We start from the raw sequence: 19,610 nt of genomic DNA, 5'->3' as shown, positions 1-19,610 counted from the left end.
AGAGAGAGAGAGAGAGAGAATGCGAATGCGAATACTTTATTCGTTATAGGCCATAGCCTCTCATGAAGGGGTGTACACATACATACAAGCACATCACAGCCATACCAAAATGTTATACATACATATTAACGGTCACCTCAAACGAAACTGATTTTGAATCATATCATCAATACAATACAAGACCGCACACTACGTTTCGCTTCACGGCACAAGCAATCAACGAAACAGGCCGCTGGTCAATTGGGGGGTCGGGGGGGGGGGCGTAGAGGGGGGGGGGGACATAGGGGGAAAGCAAATAGGACAGGGGGGACATAGGCAAAGGGTGAGAGTAAGATAGGGGGAGAATAGGGCAAGGTTGAGATGAGGGGGTAGAGATGGACGGGGGGGTTGGGGAGGGAGGGTGTTCACAACCAATAATTCTACTACAATCTTCGGAGGAAAATATTTTGTCTTTTTCTTTCTTTCTGTTGAGAAGAGTCTGCAGGTGAGAGAGACTGAGAGACTGAGAGAGAGAGAGAGAGACAGAGAGAGAGTGGCAGAGAGGGTGAGAGACAGAGAAACAGAAAATGAGAGACGAAGAGAGAGAGAGAGAGAGAGAGAGAGAGAGAGAGAGCGTTTCCCCGCAGATACACTGTCGTGATGAAAAAGTCTAAGTCCGTTTAACACGGCTCGGACTACAAGGCAGCGAGCCCACCGCACAACAGCGGGCTCAGCACACAAGTCGCTGCTCAACTCTGAAGGCGGACGGCTGGTATGAAGAGAACACATAACACATTCATCACTCCACAACACATCTTTGATCAAGCAAAAAGCATTATAAGTCACAAATATAAACATACATCTGTATTTGACTGTTTTTGGATCTTTGTGGAGTATCGACACGGGGGAGTATCGACACGACACGGGGGAGTATCGACACGGGGGAGTATCGGGCTGACCCCGTGTCCCCCTCCACACTACACACCACACACACTCTCCACACTACACACCACACACACACCCTCCACACCACTGACACACACACACACTCTCCACACTACACACCACACACACACTCCACACTACACACCACACACACACCCTCCACACCACTGACACACACACACACTCTCCACACTACACACCACACACACTCTCCACACTACACACCACACACACACCCTCCACACCACACACACACAAACACACCCTCCACACTACACACTAACACACTCCACACTACACACACACACACCCTCCACACTACACCACACACACACACACACACACACACACACACACACACACACACACACACACACACACACTCCACACTACACACTAACACACTCCACACTACACACACACACACTCTCCACACTGCACACACACCCTCCACACACCCTTAACACCACACATACACACCCTCCACACCACACACCACACCATACACACACCCTCCACACAACACACACACCCTCCACACTACACACCACACACACACCCTCCACACACCACACCACACACCCTCCACACCACACACACACCCTCCTCACACACACACACGCCCTCCTCTCTCGCACACACACACCCTCCACACCCTCCACACTACACAGACACACACCCTCCACACACCACACACACACCACACACACTCTCCACACAACACACACACCCTCCACACCACACACCACACACACACCCTCCACACCACACACCACACCACACACCCTCCACACCACATACACACCCTCAACACTGCAAACCACACACATACCCTCCACACCACACACACACACACCCTCCATACTACACACACACACACACTCTCCACACAACACACACACCCTCCACACCACACACCACACCACACACCCTCCACACCACACACCACACCACACACCCTCCACACCACATACACACCCTCAACACTGCAAACCACACACATAACCTCCACACCACACACACACACACCCTCCACACTACACACACACACACTCTCCACACTACACACACACACCCTTCACATTACACACACACCCTCCACACTACACACACACACACCCTCCACACCACACACACACCCTCCACACTGTACACACACACCCTCCACACTACACACACACTCCACACTACACACACACACCCTCCACACTACACACACACGCACCATCCACACTACACACACCCTCCACACTGTACACACACAAACACCCTCAACACTACACACACACAAACACCCTCAACACTACACACACACCCTCCACACTACACACATACACAACCTCCACACTACACACACACCCTCCACACAACACACACACACACCATCCACACTACACACACACCTCCACTCTACACACACACTCTCCACACTACACACACACACCCTCCTCCCACACACACGCCATCCACACACCACACACACATTCTCCACACACCACACATACCCTACTCCACACACACACCCTCCGCACTACACACACCCACCACATACCACACCACACACACACCCTCCACACTACACACACCCTCCACACTACACACACACCCTCAACACCGCACACTGTCCACACTACACACACACACACCCTCCACACTACAAACAACACACACACCCTCCTCCTACACACACACGCCGTCCACACCACACATACACACACACACCCTCCTCACTACACACACACACACACACCCTCCACACCACACACCCTCCACACCACACACACACACACCCTCCACACCACACACACACACACACACACACACACACACACACACCCTCCATGCCACACACACACACACACACACACACACACACACACACCACACCACACCCACACACACACACACACACACACACACACACACACACCCTCCACACCACACACACATACTCCACACCACATACCCTCCACACTATACACACATCCTCTACACACACACACACACACACACACACACACACACACACACACACACACACACCAGCTTCCCCACCCTCATCCCAGACCATCACAATGAGAATAATCCATCCCCGTTGTTTGGTGTGTGGGGTTGGGGGTATGTTGTTTTTGTTTATTTGTTTTCCCCTCAGCCTGGTCCAAGTCCACCTCCATCTGAGAGGCTTCTCCGTCTTCATCGACATCGATAGGCTGCTGGCCGGGAAGTTTGACGAAGGCCTTCTGCAGAGCGTGCGGCCACCTGGTGCTCGTGCTGCCCCCCAGTGCTCTGGACTGCTGTGTGGGCGACAATCTGAGGGAGGACTGGATCCACAAGGTTTGTGGGCGGGCACTGCTCTAAAAATAGCTGGATAGCGCATGCCTTCTTTGAGCCCCTTTGGTAACTGAAGCCAGCGGAAGTGTTCAATCAGCCATTTTTCTACTCGTGTCAGTATAGCGCGAAGCGGTAACTCCATATATTATGTCGCTTAGCGCTCAGCTGGCTACGATGACTGCTTCACGGCAGGCTTTCACTTGCTCGCGGGGTTGATTAACTCACTCAGTACGGCCAGTCCTCTCTTCTCCTCAACACAGACCCCTCGGATGTCCAGTGGGTGGCTGAATGACCCAACATTTAGCTTCCGTCGTCAGAATTGTGGTATTCTTTGTCAACATTCACGTCTTCAGTATAAGAGCCTTCCACTTGCAATATTTTGATGATGGTAATTGGGGTGAAACGCTGTTAACGTCGTCTCTTTCGCCGTTCGTATGGAAAGAGTTAAGCTTACTTTCCTGTGTGTGCCTCCACAGCAAATTTGCGCCACATGTTACTGCACTATTTTCCAGTAATAACTTTGGTAAATAAACCATTGGCAGATATCAATTAAGACACAACATTTGGCACGTCGCGGGGGCAAGCATAACACGATTTGTATCGAAGATACACGTTTACAGTTCAGAAACTACCACCAGTTAGGAGACGACTTCTCAACGGACTGACAGCCGGACACAGGTGTCAGTATGGCGTACAGTTGGCATCAGCTTTCCTGGCCAATGAGCTACCCATCTCTGTTTAGATCAGTGGTAAAACAACAACCTGAATATCACTTTTCACTTGCAAAGTTTTCTTCAGCAAAAGAAAATCAAGCACAAGCAAGTCGAATTCATGTACATAAAAACTATGATCATGTCTCTGACATTGACAATTCCGTCAATGTTTCAGGAAAAAAAAAATAACCTGAATATAAACATAACTGAACAAAATGCACAAATTTATATGCATAACATGAATACAAAACAAAATATTGCCAACGGCCATCTCACATGTCCAAAACGCTAAAAGGGAATACAGCATAGCAAAGTACGCAATTATAAAGTTCAGAGAAAGGCAACAAATGTTCAGGCACCTTTACAACAACAACAACAACAAAAACAACCATATAGGTGAATGCACAAGCACGGCAGAAAATAGAAATGAGAGTGTGTGTCTCTGTGTGTGTGCGTTTGTGTGTGTTATAAACAGGTTTCGTATAAAATGTGCAAAGCTCCATCCAACGTCACACAGATACAAATACAGACACAGACACACACACACACACACACAGACACACACACACACACACACACACACACACACACACAAGAGTGTGCACATACAAATAGACAGACGGACATACAGAGCATTACTCAAGTGTGACAGGTAAAAAAGGAAGCCCGGATATGGTTACGTATGCAATCGCTTTATGTATGTTAATGTGTGTGTGTGTGTGTGTGCCTGTGTGTCTGTATGTCTGTGTGTGTCTGTGTCTGTATCTGTGTGTGTGTGTGTGTGTGTGTGTTTGTAGCCTAACCCAATGCAGTCGCAGTCAAGCGAATCGTCACATACGCTTGACATGCACGCAATACAGCCAGTACAGGTCATTCAATCGCTTGTGGGTTGCATGCAATATGTGGTGGACTGGCGTCACTTGAGTGTTTGTACAGTGATAACGATTTTTCTTTTTGTGTATGACTCGCGGATCTTCCCGAGTGCACTGCAACAGAACGATATCTGACATTGTCTGCAAAGCTTGGTACAGCTTGGGAAATCCAAATCAGTTCTGCTTGTATATATATATCGATATATATCTCGAAATATTTGTGTGTGTGTGTGTGCGTGTGTGTGTGTGTGTGTGTGTGTGTGTGTGTGTGTGTGTGTGTGTACATATATTCTTATTCTGTAGGGTGTCTGTCTGTACACAGGAGACCAATCACTCCTCACCAACACACAGGCAGATGGACCAGAGAGATATGTTAACAGTCGTTCAGGGAACCCGCAGTTCAGTGACTGAGTGGCTGACATCACTACTGCTCCTCACCCCTCCCTCACCTCAGCTCATCATCTTCAGCTGTTTCTTCATGGAAACCCAGCAAAAACGTTCTGTTGCATACTGAACCCACAGCTTCCCGTTTTCGCTGAGTGAACACAGAGCTCTCCATTCAATGTTTCAATGTAATACCAGAAGGAGTCATGACTCGAAACGTCGTTTTTATCTTCATCTTAAGGTACCTTTGATTTTAAACCATTTTTAACCATTTAACTTCGTTTTAAAAGGTCCAACACTCACCATTTGTTCATCTGTAATACCAGAAACTTTCCGTTCTCTGCTGCACAAGAACCCAGAACTTTCCGTTTTGTGGTGATGATGAACCCACAACTTTCCGTTCTGCGCTGAGGGAGAAACAAGAACTTTCTGCTGCAGAAGAATTCCAGAACCTTCCATTCTTGGGCAGATGACAACTTTTTATTTCGACCTTTATTACCTTTCTTTAAAACAACAAAAACAACAATGTCCCAGCAGCAGACTGCAGCTGAGAGAAGTCGTTGCGTGGACCTGTCGTACGATGTGTCCTGTCAGTCTGCTGTGCAGGGGCCGGACTGACCACAGACCGAAAGCACACACCCTGACAACACCAGCAACACCCCTGCCGGCCCAACAGTCTCCTGTCCAGGAAGCGGACTGACCACAGATCCACACCACCCCACACCCCATCACCACTTTACCACCCACCCACCACATCCCAGTCACCGAGGAGAACGTCACTCCAGCTCCGACAAAGCAACAGGCATTGACCGACACGCACCCTCTCCAGCCAACCACGGACACTGCAGCAGAAGACTCTGGTTTGGACAAGTGGATCCGGGACCTCAACCAGTCCTTCCTGCCGCTCCGGGCCAAACCTGCGGTGCAGATCCCTCACCTGACCGAAGCCTCGTTCGTTCAGCAGCTCACAGACGATTACGCCCAGACAGAGGTCGTAGTTTACCCGTGGAGATCAAACCAGGCTAATGTACAAAGACCTATGGGTTGATCTGGCCCAGCCAAATATGACCTCGGGATAAAAAAAACTCATAAGGGTGGTGGTGCAGTGGGCAACGAACATACTGCTACACCGGTTTGGTTTTTGTGGCGTGCAGACCCGAGCTTCTTCGACAATAATCACCTGAGGGCAAATAATTTATGAATAATAAATGGCAAACAGGATGTAATCTGTCGCATCTTTTAAAACGGCTCTTGCCTATCTCGGTTGGTTTCAAGAGAGTGTCACAGTGTGTGGACTGGTCCATGAAGCATACGCTTCACCATTACTACTTTGAAAAAAACCCAGAAAAATAGAAGAAAAAAAAGGGAATAATGCTTGAACTGCACAAAAACCCAACGTACTGGTCAGGAAGTGTGTGTGTGTGTGTGTGTGTGTGTGTGTGTGTGTGTGTGTGTGTGTCTGTGTCTGTGTTGTATTGTATGTGTAATGTGATGTATGTGTTCGTTCGAATTCTGTTTTCTCCCTTTGACCCACGTTTGACTGTAAAATCAAACTGATCATGTAGTCCTTATGATGAAAAAACCGGGTCCCTTGTGCAGCACGTACGTTGCGTGCTGAAAATATTCCATTGCAAAAAAATTCTGTAAAAGAAATCCACACCGATATGATAATAATAATAATTGAATTGAATTGAATTATTATTATCATCATTATTATTATTATTATTACTAATACAACAACAAAAACAACAATAATAATAATAATAGAAAGTTCTTATTTTGCACAAATTCCCCAATAAATGGGCTTTATATGTACAATAGTGCATAATAACATACCTTTGCATATGAAAAAACAACAACACATGTATGTGTATCTATACACCAAGACAATACTACAAATTGCAGGTATGAACAATCACACACACACACACACACACACACACACACACACACACACACACAGACGACAAATATACCATTCACACGCACGCTCGTGCACACACACACGCCCGCGCACACACAAACATCTCCCCCCCCCCCCGCCCCCACCCCCCTCCCCCCCTCCCCCCCTCCCCCCACATGATGATTTCAGCAGAGGGCAAAGTCGGGTAAGTAGGAGGAGGAGGAGGAATGCAGACAGACAATTAGCTGTGCTTATTACACCCAAAGGCCTAATTAAACAGATTTGTTTTCAAGTTTGTTTTGAAAGAGGACAGCGTTGGTAAGTGACGGAGATACAGTGGAGAAGAATTCCAGACAGAAGGTGCTTGATGTCTTTGAAGAGGTTTTGGGGACTTGAAGGAAATTTTAAGCAGAAGACCTGAATGGGAAGGGGTGCAAGTGTAAGTAAGAAGGGGGAGATCCTTCAAAGTGGCAAGAAGCCAATATGGCAATTTTGTATTGAGTTGTGTGCTGGATGGGTAACCAATGAAGTTGACGTAAATGTGGGATAGCGTGATCCTTTTTTGATTTTCCGAAAAAAAAAAATTATTGCAGCTTTGTTCAAAATCATTTGAAGGCGTGACAACAATTCAAATGGCAGACCAGCAAGTAGTGAATTACGGTTGTCAATGCGACAGGATCAAGGAACAAACAAGCTGAGTGCTTGCTTCAATAGTTAGATAAGGTCGAATTGTACGGATTTTCCTCAGTTGGAATTTTGCAGTTTTACATAAACTACTGACATGATCATGCATGGACAGAGCTGAATTAAAAAACGTACCTAGGTTTCTGACAACATTTTGAAAGTTGATATCAGCAATGCAGACAGTCAAGGTATGGTCAGAAATGTGACTTTGTGCAAACTTCGAACCTATAAGTATGGCTTCTGTCTTGACGTCATTACGTTTAAGCTTGTTTGTCAGCATCCACTCCTTCCCAATAACAAATCTCTAGGTTTTTGCGAAGGATAGCAAAATAATATGGGGAAGAAGCTTTAGTGAGTTGGGTATCATCTGCAAATTTGTGAAAGTCACATTGATGTTGTCTGACGATGTCGGGCAGTGGTTGGGTGTGCACATGTGTATATTCATGCACTCAAAGACTGACAAGTATGTTGGGTTATGCTGCTGATAGCATCCGCCTACCTGATGTGGTGTAGCCTACATGGATGTTTCCGGACGCAGTGACGCCTCCTTGAGAAACTGAAACCGTAACTTCATGTCAGGGTAGGCTCTGAAAACATGATCAACGTGTTGGATTTATGCCTAGTTCTTCTTCTTCTTGGCCTTTACAGCTACACCACCAGTCCAGCTCAGGAGAATGGTGTTTTCTCCTGCTCTCTGTGTTGTGGCTGCCATAACGTTTGGTCATGAGTCGAGTGTTGAAAGGTCACACATGTTCTGTTTCCTGTTTGTACAGGGGACGTTTTGGAGAATGTGGTCCGTTGTCTGGTCTTCCTGTCCACAGAAACAAGTGGAATAAGGCACCAGCCTCAGTTTTCGGTACTTCTGGTTGTTCAGTCTGTTGTGACTGGTGCAAAGTCTCACCAGGACACTCTGCTGCTCTCTGGGTAACGTGAGGTAGTAGTTCCTGATTGTACCAGGTGCCTAAAGTGCCCTGGTATGGGTCCTCATTTCAATGAAGCTGATGCTGTTGTTGGGATGCTCCCGTAATGTGCCCTTTTTGATCAGCCAATCAGCCTTTCTTACTCTCGCGGAATCCGCAATGGACCAGGATCCACTTTTGATGGGTGCATTGGGAGTACGTCCTATGATAGCTGTTCCTGGTATTGTCGGGACAGCCGTTTGACTTTCGAGGAATATGCTACTCTTTTTTTCAATCTGTTCTTCAGTTTCTGTTCATTGAGTGGTCGAGCAAACACTTTTACTTTCCGCCTTTTGGAACACCATGTCACAGCAGGAATATTTAACTGTGTTGAGAGAGACTCACGCCCTGTGGTTATAGAGGTAGGACATAATTCGCTGAAACACGTTACTGGCCGCTCCATTCCTCAACAGTTTGACAAGCAGCCCCTCCATCCAAACTTTATCAAAAGCATTCTGAAGATCAATCCAGGCAATGGAGACCAGCGTCTGCTCCTGGAAAGCATCTTCAACCTCTTGGGACAGATAGGTGACCTGGTCTTCTGTGCTGCGAAACTGTCTGAAACCAACTTGTTCTAAGGAAAGGATGTCAGATTTGACCAGCCACAAATGACAGTCTGTGTCATACCAGGCTAACCCAGAATGACCCTTGAGTCACATCCAAATGAGGGGGGGGGGGGGGGGGGGGGGGGGGCGGGAGGGGTCCCAAACAGGACACGCTTTGAAGGCCACCATACATTTATTCTTTCTCCACCCCATCTCCTCTCTTCCTTACCCATTTAGTCGTAGCCTGTAAGCACCATATGCTATGCGTGTGTGTGTGTGTGTGTGTGTGTGTGTGTGTGTGTGTGTGTGTGTGTGTGTGAGTGTTTACGTTAGTGTGTGTACGTATGTATGTTTGTGTGTGTGTTTGTGTGTGCCTGTGTGTGAATTAGTGTGTGTGTGTGTGTGTGTGTGTGTGTGTGTGTGTGTGTGTTTAGACACTTCCGTGTCAAACAGCGACAACATAAAAGCTGTCTGTGGTAAGCTTTTTGCAGGTCTGAAAAAACTGAAAATATGTTCAGTAGAACCTGAAAAAAAAAACACCTGCGAAACAAACTCACGCAAAAGCACAGAAAAATTCATGTACATAAAACTATGATGAGGATTATGTGTCTGATATTGACAATTCCTTCAATGTTTCAGGGAAAACAACCAACCTGAACAATAACATAACTGAACATGATGCATAAAATTGTTTGTAATAACAGGCATACAAAACAAAATATTGCCAACGGACATCTCACTCGCCCAAGGCGCAAATAATGGAACATAGCATGAAAAAGTATCACATTTTTTTCCAGTGAAAGGCAAAAAAATATTCAAGCATCTCTAAAAAAAATAATTAAAATTAAAAAAAGAAAAGGAAAAAAATAGTTTTAAAATATACATTTTGATGAATGGACAAGCAAGGTAGAAACTGAAAGGCAAGAGATGCCAGAATAAAAAAAAATAAAAGGAATGACAAATAAAAATTTAAAAAAGCCGGAAACAAAAGAGAGTGACAGAAAAGAGGAAATAGCTGGCACAGATTTTCCAGGTGGTGGAGATACCATTTACAATGAAAGAGCTTGTGGCAACCCTGAGGAGGAGACCCACGTAGACTATCACATTGAACTAGGGAGAAAGTTAGTAAGTCTGCACAGATGTTGAATTAACTCTCTCCATACGAACGGCGAAAGAGACGACGTTAACAGCGTTTCACCCCATTAACCACCATCAAAATGTTACCAGCGGAAGGCTCTTACACTGAAGAGGTGAATGTTGACAAAGAATACCACAAGTTGACGACGGAAGCTAAAGGTTGGGTCATTCAGACACCCACTGGACATCCGAGGGGTCTGTGTAGAGGAGAAGAGAGGACTGGCCGTACTGAGTGAGTTAACTCATGGTCAATTAACAACATTTACCAATGTTCCTCCACATCTAAATTTGACATGAGGGGGGAGGTACCTTTCACACACATCACCAGAAGAAATCTTGCTCGATCCGGGCTCACATAAAAGAAACCGGATGTTTACTAACGTCCTGGGTTGAGGAGACCAGTATAACACACAGATACTCGTGTCTTCGCATAACATAACTCCAGTGACAGACTCATACCACCTGTGTTCGTCCACCCGTCTGCTCCAGGTAAGGCAACTGAAGGTATCTGCTTGTGTTTGTATACAGTTAAAAGTTGTACACTGCATATTTAGTTAAAGAAATAGATCAGCGAACACTTCTCAAGGATAATGTTTTCTCTGATGTCGGGAACAGTTTAAAAAAAAAAAAAAAAAAGCGAAGAGGTTTCTGCTCGGAAGGTCGTCGTGTAGTGTGAATCGTTTTGCTGTGAACAAACAGTGCGGGGAACAATGGAAACAGCATCTATCCAACGATGCCCACAAAGAGGATACCCCCAAAGACATTGCAACAACAGAGGGATACCTCACTACGTTATCTAACAAACAAATCCGAAAACACTTTGCCCTCAAACAAAACCATGAAATATGTGCAACACAATTTTGGAAGCGCAAACTAGACATCAATATCAAAGACTATTTCAACCTAGCTTATGAATGCACAAATGAATCCCGTCTGAGAATACTCCACTTCAAATTTATCCATAACATTTACCCAACGAATATTCTGCTTGCAAAAATGGGGGTGTCAAACACAAACACCTGCAACTGGTGTCAAGAAACTGATTACATTGAACACGCCTTTTACTCTTGCCCCAAACTATCTGACTTTTGGAAACATGTGAAACAGTTCATTCTCTCCTGTTACAATACACTGATCACTATGAATGAAAAAGTAGCGTTGTTTGGTACAACGAAAATGGATATCCCAGATCATGAAAAGAGAAAAAAAATCAACACGACTCTGTTGATAGCAAAACTGTCTATTTCTAAATTCAAATATGGTAAGTGTAAGAATCTGTATCTTATCTTTGAAACCGAGCTCAAATTACGTAAGATGTGATCTATGTCTACCAAGATACCTGAGCACTTATACGGATCCATAAAAAACTCAAGTGGTCAATTTAAATGTGTACATTTAAAGACGTTCCGTAAAGCTAATGCCTCCAGAGAGAGAGAGAATGAGATTGTGTCTACCTCGCCTCTTTTAGACATTGTGCACGAAACTACCCTGTATGTGATTTTACATGTTGCATGACCTTGACAATGTTTGAGCATGACAATGGTAAGAAGACAGATTACAGGGGGAAGAAAGAGAGAGAGAGAGAGAGAGAGAGAGAGAGAGAGAGAGAGAGAGAGAAGGAGGAATAAAGAGATGAGAGAAGAAAAAAAAAGAAAGAGAAAGAAAAGACAACAGAAAGGAGAAAAATGATGATGGAAGGAACGAAAAGAAAGAAAAAAAAAAGAAAAAAAGAAAAAAGAGAGAGAGAGAGAGAAAAAAAAATGGGAAAGAACCTTCCAAGGATGCTGAGACTATCCTGCTCATTTGCAGAAATTTTACGCATCCACTGATTTCTCCTAAAAAAGAATTTAAAAAAAGAAGAAAAAAACAAACAGTGCGTTGCGTTGCTATCTGTTTTTTGTTGGGGTTTTTTTTTTGTGTGTGTCCAAGCTAGCAGTTCTCTTTAAATTTACACCTTTATTTTTACGTCAATTTTACAATTATTGTCTGAATTCTCTTATGAGCTATCGTGACATATGTTTCAGTATAACGTTTATACGTTGTGTTGATGAAATCAAACATGCTGTTGTATGCCACAGAGGTAACAATGTAGTGTCGTGTCGTGTTGTGTTGTATGTGTGTGTGTGTGTGTTTGTGTGTGTGTGTGTGTGTGTGTGTGCGCGCGCGCGCGCGCGCGCGTGTGTGTGTGTTAAGCAAAACTCACATAGTTCATTTCTCTCTCCAGCGTACATTCTATATCTTGTTCATTGTACATCTTTGAATATATCAGACTTAAGATCATCTTCAGAATTCTGTCTTGTGAGCAATCATCACGTATGCTTCAGGTTGTCTGTATGTCTGTCTGTCTATCTGAGACAGACTGCACGCACGTTTGAATAAAATATAATAGGGTAGGTATGCCTAATTGCGAGCAGCATGTAATTTCGAACGGTTTGTGTACCGCCCTTCTTCGAAGCGTTATCACCACAAACATTTTACAGTTTAACGCCGGCTTCGATCTCGTTCTGATACCTTGATAGCTATCATTTCCAAGAACCAGTCAAACATCAGCTATTTCCGTTAATTCGGCGCTCTTTCTTCTCTTCTCACACCACTGCCAACCAAGTTCACTAACATGCTCTCAAAATGTGATGTTGATAGTGTCTACTGTGATGTTGATAGTGTCTACTGTGATGTTGATAGTGCAACACGTTACGTCCCTCAGCCACAACTCTTTCCCGCAATGTTCGTGTGAGTGTTTTAATTTAATGATGGAATGACTGTCTTCACTTTTAAAAGTTACTATCTGTTAAAGTAAGTGTTTATTTTCTCTACGACGAGCCTGAAGGCGAATTTGTGTACACTGGTTGAGACATTAAATGATTGATTGATTGATAAATCCTAAAATCTAGGGAAGCAAGCTGTTGGACGTTATCTTTGACACTGTTTGAAATAGCAGATTTGATTAGATATGTTAAATGGATTGTGCATTTCCAGTGCTGGGAGAATTTATGAAAGCATGTTTTCACAAATCAGAACCTCAGTTTTGACAGAAGTATTCAAAAGTATCGTCTGCAATCATACCATAGGATATTTTGACGTGAGTCTATTTGCGAACGATGCTGAGCGCTCTCAAAAGGGTGTGTTTGTGTGTTTCTGTGCATGTGTGATTAAAACCAACAATACAACAGTCTGGTGAGATGTTCCAATAGTATGTTATGTCTAATGAGTTCTGCTTTAATTGTCCACATGTACCCAAACCCATCGTTCGCAATTAGACTTGCTCGTTCGCATTTACCCTCAGGAACACCTGCTGTTTCAACCGTTGAAAAAAGCGGTGCAACCGGTCGGAGGAAGTCTTCAAAAACAGAAGAGCTACATTTGACGATCGTACAGCATGTCATCTGTACAATGCACATGTTGAGCTGGTTCCTTCGACTGGATCGTTCGCAGTTACCCCAATGCATGCACGTAATACGGATGAATCATTGGCGCACCAGCAATAGATCCCAGATCTGCCCGAATTAGGTGCTGTGATGTCACTCTCTTCTGAAAGCCTCTTTACTGCAGTGTATTTAAACGGAGAATACGGACTGAAGTCCTTTTCCGTCTTTGAATATATCAAATTCAGATTCAGATTCATACGCATGACGTGAAGAAAAGTATGGCGCTGAGTTGTGCTTTCAAACGGGTTCTCTAAAGCATAAAGTTCACCGTATTTTGATTTACATAATAATCCAAACCGTTTGGGAATATGGATCGACGCGCGAGACCGATCAACTGAAAACGAACCGTGGGTCTCTTAGATCTATATATTTCCGTATATTCCGCCCCCCCCCCCCCCCCCCCCCGCCCCCCCCTACACACACACACACACACACACACACACCCTCCCCCACTCTTTGTCTGTCTGTCTGGGTTGTTTTTGTTGTTGTTTTTTTTTGGGGGGGGGGTTGTTGTTTTTTTGTTCTTTTTGTTGTTGTTGTTTTGTTTTGTTTTTTCATTATTTTATTTGATTGTTTAGAAGATTTTTTTTTTTAAATGATTGCAAGTGGGCTTTCCAAATGCGTTTTAAACTGTCTTCCTGGTCGAGCTTCAGGGGCGCATGACATCCCCCACCCCCCGTCACCCCTGCCTGATCCCCCACACCTCCTCCGCTAACAGGGCTTTGCCCATGTACCCTGTCTGCACCCCAAAGTTTTAGTTCTTGGGTTTTTTTTCTGCCTGTTGCACCCATGCCTGAGCAAGATGCATGGTGTATGAAGTGCAGTGACAAATCCACCTCTTCTTCCCTCATCCCTCTCAGGATGCTGCATTGTGAGGTGCAGACAGTTACAGTACTGTTGACAGTGAATGAGTATCTCAGCTATTCTGTTCTGAAAGTTTAATAAAAAATATATGTTCGCGCGCGCACACACACACACACACACACACACGCGCGCGCGCGCACGCGCAATACACACATTCCTTCAGATACTCTCTTTCCTCATTAGCTCCAGCTCTGCAAAAAGTGTTGCTTGCGGACAACTGAGAGTAACACTGGCATGTTTTTCTTTACATAAGTTGCAGGCATGTATTATAGTTTTCATAACAAAAATGATATTTATGATTTATCTTTTGCTTTGAATAAAACTCTTCTTGACTTTTTTTTAATTTTTACTCTGATGCATTATACCTTTTTTTCTTCTATTATTCGATCTTTTGCTATGCTGGATACTGCAGTCAGATAAACTTAAGACCCATCCTGTGAGAATGTTCAGTATGGGAGCCAGATCTTATTCTTTAAAACAAACAATTCCTGCCTTGAATTATATTAGTATTATTCTGCATACACACAGACACACACAGACACCCTCACACACACACACACACACACACACACACACACACACACACACACACACACATGCACACGCGGGCGCACACAAAGCCGAACATGTGGGGGGACGGGTGAGGGGGGGACGGATACTTTGGTGAAGTCAGAGGGGGACCGAAACAGCATGGGTGGGGGACGTCCCACATTCCTGAAATGTCTCCCTGGGGACTATTTCGGAAACTGACAAGTCCCCCGGAGGACCTACAGAAGGAGGGGGGGGGGGGCGATTTGGGATCTTACACCGGATCTTTTCGAGAGTCTGAGTGTACTGCCACAGTTCTTTCTCTCTCTCACTGTCTCTCTTGATGAATATATATATATATATATATATGATATTCACACACACACACACACGCACACACACACACACACACACACACATATGGATCACGTCTTACCTGTCAGATCGTACACAGAAAGTGTGTGTAAATGGTACATACTCTAGAATATCTGCCTTGAAATATGGTGTCCCACAAGGGTCCGTCCTAGGTCCTGTTCTTTTCGTGCTGTATGCGGCTCCTGTGTCGGATGTCATCAGTCATCATGCGATGTCGCATGAGAGCTTTGCTGATGACACACAACTTTATCAGTCGGCTTCCATAGCTGAATTTGATGCACTGGTGACTCAAACACAGGAGTGCATTGCTGGCCTAAAGGACTGGATGACTCTCAACAAGCTGCAATTAAATGATGATAAGACTGAATTGATGATAACCTGTCCAAAGAAGTTTCGTCAACATCCTTCCTTTCCTGACTCTGTTCTGATCAATAGCACACCTGTTTCACTTTCTCCCTCTGTTCGCAGTCTTGGTGTAATCCTGGACCAGTCTCTTTCCTTCCAACAGCACATTTCGAATATCTGTAAAGTTGCCTATTTGGAACTGCGTAGAATCAGCTCTATCCGCCACTATCTCTCAACCGATGCAACCAAGACACTTGTATGCTCTCTGGTTCTCTCAAGATTGGATTACTGCAACTCTCTTTTGGCCGGCCTTCCCAAATACCTGTTAGACAGACTCCAACGAATTCAGAATAACGCTGCCAGACTCATTTGCAGAGCTTCTAAATTTGACCATGTTTCTCCTCTCCTTCAGTCTCTCCACTGGTTGCCTGTTTCTGATCGAATAGACTATAAGCTATCCACTCTGACCTTTTCTGCAGTCAACGGATCTGGCCCCAAGTATCTTTCTGAACTCATCCATATCTATACCCCGTCTCGCCAGCTCCGTTCTTCCTCTGATACTCGACTTCTCAGGATACCTCACGTCAGAAGTAAGACCTATGGACACAGATCGTTTTCTTTTCAATCGCCAAAGACGTGGAACAAGCTCCCTGATAACCTCCGTCACTCTGATTCCCTCGCATCTTTTAAATCTCATCTCAAAACTCACCTTTTCCCTCAGCAATAAGTTCAATTGTGGCAGGTCCACAACTACATGCATGTATATGAATGTGTATTGTGTGTGCGTGTGTTTATGTAAGTTTGTGCCTGCCTATGTGTGCGTATTTGTTAGGGTAGCTGTTAGATACACATGTATGTTAAAATGTATGTATGCAGTGTGTGTGTGTGTGCGTGCGTGCGTGTGTGTGTGCGCGTACGTGCGTGCGTGCGTGTGTGTGTGTGTGTGTGGTCACATTTTGGTGTGTGTATGTAACATAGATATAATGTTTTATGTTATCAAAAGCGTTTTTGTAAAGCACCTAGAGCAGATTTCTGGATAGTGTGCTATATAAGTATCCATTATTATTATTATATATATATATATATATATAGATATATAAGATATAATTATAGAAGTAAGCCGTGCATTTAAAAAATATATATATCAGTTCAACTCACACCTTTTGGACCAATGTCCACGTGGATTCATTCATTCATTTGGTTACACAGCCCGGTTCCTCCTCCTCCACATCACGCAAACACGCACGCACGCACACATACACACACACACACACACACACACACACACATACACATACACATGCACACACACACACACACACACACACACACACACACACACACACACACACACACACAAATGCACACACACACACACACGCACACGTGCACACCACCACCACCTAACAAACCACACATTCACCTACCTCTTCCACCCAACCTTCATTCACACCCGTTTCTCCATCAGAGTCATGTGCTATGGAACTTTCTTCTTCATCACCACCATCACCACCACCACCATCATCATTATTATCGTCATCATCATTATTATTATCATCATTACTACAACAACTACTACTACTACTATTACTGCTTCGACCACAACGGCTACTACCACTTCTTCTCAAACTGCTTCTTCTTCTTTCTCAAGATTGTCTGTTCACAGGAGGAGACAACTGACTCTTTCACCACACAGGCGGATGGACCAGAGGGACATGTTACAGGCGTTTAGGGAACCCGTAGTTCAGTGACTGAGTGACTGACATAGCTACTGCTCCACATCTCTCCCAGCTCAACTCACCACCTTCTTCTTCTCCGTGGTGAACCCAGCCACAACTTCTCTGCTGATTGATGAACCCACAACTCTCCATTCGATGCTTCAATGTGAACCCAGAAACTTTCCGTTCTCTACTGCAAGAGAACCGAGAACTTTCCGTTTTCTGTTTCTCTGCTGCATTACGAACCCGTAACTTTCCGTTTTGTGCTGAGTGATAACCAAAGAATTTCCGTAATCTGCTGCATGTGAATTCCAGAACCTTCTTCACTTCGACCTTATTTCTTTCTTTAAAACAATAAAACAACCATGTCCGAGCGGCAGACTGCAGCTGAGAGAAGCTGTTACGTGGACCTGTCGGGCCATGCGTTGTGTCAGTCTGATGTACAGCGGCCGGACTGGCCACAGACCGAAAACACACACCCTGACAACACCAGCCACGGCCCTGCTGCACGCCAGTCTCCTGTCCAGGAAGCAGACTGGCCACAGATCAACACCACCCCACACCCCATCACCACCACCTTCCACGTCCCAGTTACCGAGGAGAACGCCATACCAGCGTCGACAAAGCAGCAGGCACCGTCCGACACGACCCCTCTCCAGCCAACCACGGACACTGCAGCAGAAGGCTCTGGCTTGGACAAGTGGATCCGGGACCTCAACCAGTCCCTCCTGCTGCCCCAGGCCAGTCCCGCAGCGCGTATCCTTCTCCTGACCAACGCCTTGCAGATGTGTGACCACCTCGTCCAGCAGCTCACAGACGACTACTCTCAGACAGAGATGCTGCTGAAGACCCTCATGAGGAAAAACCAACCCACGGAGGAACAGCAGAGGAAAGAGCAGAGGAAGGTGCTTCGCTCCTTCGCCCCGGAGCTGAGGTCGGTGAACAGGCGTCTGGAGCGGGTGAGGGGGATGAGGGAGCAGCTGCAGTCCAGGCTGAGGCAGCTGGTAGCCTCCCCTGATCTTCTCCAGCCGCTCCTCCCTTTCCAGATCCAGCAGACAACAGAGAGGTGGTGGGCCAGGCCGCACAGACCCAGCAGGATGTGCAAGGACTTGGTGTCCGTGCTCCTGTCCTTAGTTGTCTTCATGCTGTTATTAATGCCTCCTATTGGCCTTGGTCGGGTTACGCTTTTTCTAGAGCTTGTTTGGGTGGTATATTTCATGGCTGTGAATTGGCCCGGTGTAACATCCAAGGGTGCGTTACGTGCCTTTCTTGGGGTCTGTACAAGGTTCATGGCAGTGCATTGGGTTTCGATAACGTTCCTGGCAGTGTATGTGGTCTGGATAACTTTTGTGGTAGTGCAAGACATCTGGTCAACTTTGATGGTAGTGCATGGCATCTGGATAACTTTGATGGTAGTGCATGGCATATGGATAACTTTCATGACAGTGCTTGGGATCTGGATAAACATCATGACAGTGCTTCGTGTCTATAAAACTTCCTTGGTGTATGGGGTCTGCATAACTATCTTGGCAGTGATAGGAATCTGGGCAGTGTATGAGGTCTGCATAATTTACAAGGAAGAGTACGGATTCTTGATATTTTTCATTGCAGTGCCTTGGGTCTGGATGACTTCCGTCTCAATGTTAAGAGTCTGGATGACTTTCCTTGCAAAGCATGAGGTCTGAATGACTTTCATGGCAGAGCATTGTGTCTGGAAATCTTTTATAGCATACTTTCGGGTCCAGATAACTTTCATGTGATCTGGATAGTTTGCTTGGGTAGTGCATGGCATCTGGATAACTTTCATGGTAGTGAATGGCATCTGGGTAGTTTTCATGACAGTGTATTGGATCTGGATAACTCCAATGGCAGTGACTAGGGTCTCGATAATATTCATTCAATG

The 19,610-nt window shown here is 45.2% G+C and overlaps 1 protein-coding gene across 2 annotated transcripts in view; it reads left to right on the top strand.

Annotated features, from left to right (window-relative positions):
- Positions 1-10,865: 10,865 nt before the first annotated feature.
- LOC143291889 (uncharacterized) overlaps positions 10,866-19,610 on the top strand; it is a 10,791-nt gene continuing 2,046 nt past the window's right edge. Inside the window, exons 1-2 of one of the 2 annotated variants that reach the window (XM_076602023.1) lie at positions 10,866-10,941; positions 17,641-19,610. The exon at positions 17,641-19,610 is cut by the window's right edge and continues 2,046 nt beyond it. In XM_076602023.1, coding sequence (XP_076458138.1) covers positions 18,073-19,392 — 1,320 coding nt within the window. In that variant the 5' untranslated portion in view covers positions 10,866-10,941; positions 17,641-18,072 and the 3' untranslated portion in view covers positions 19,393-19,610. The remainder of the gene's footprint in view (positions 10,942-17,640) is intronic. The other variant, XM_076602024.1, reaches the window with a different exon arrangement.

This window comes from Babylonia areolata, chromosome 18 (assembly GCF_041734735.1).
Source record: "Babylonia areolata isolate BAREFJ2019XMU chromosome 18, ASM4173473v1, whole genome shotgun sequence".
In the NCBI taxonomy this organism is placed as follows: Eukaryota; Metazoa; Mollusca; class Gastropoda; order Neogastropoda; family Buccinidae; genus Babylonia; species Babylonia areolata.
The sequence above is the reverse complement of the archived record's forward strand: the minus strand, read 5'-3'. Positions and strand labels throughout refer to the sequence as shown.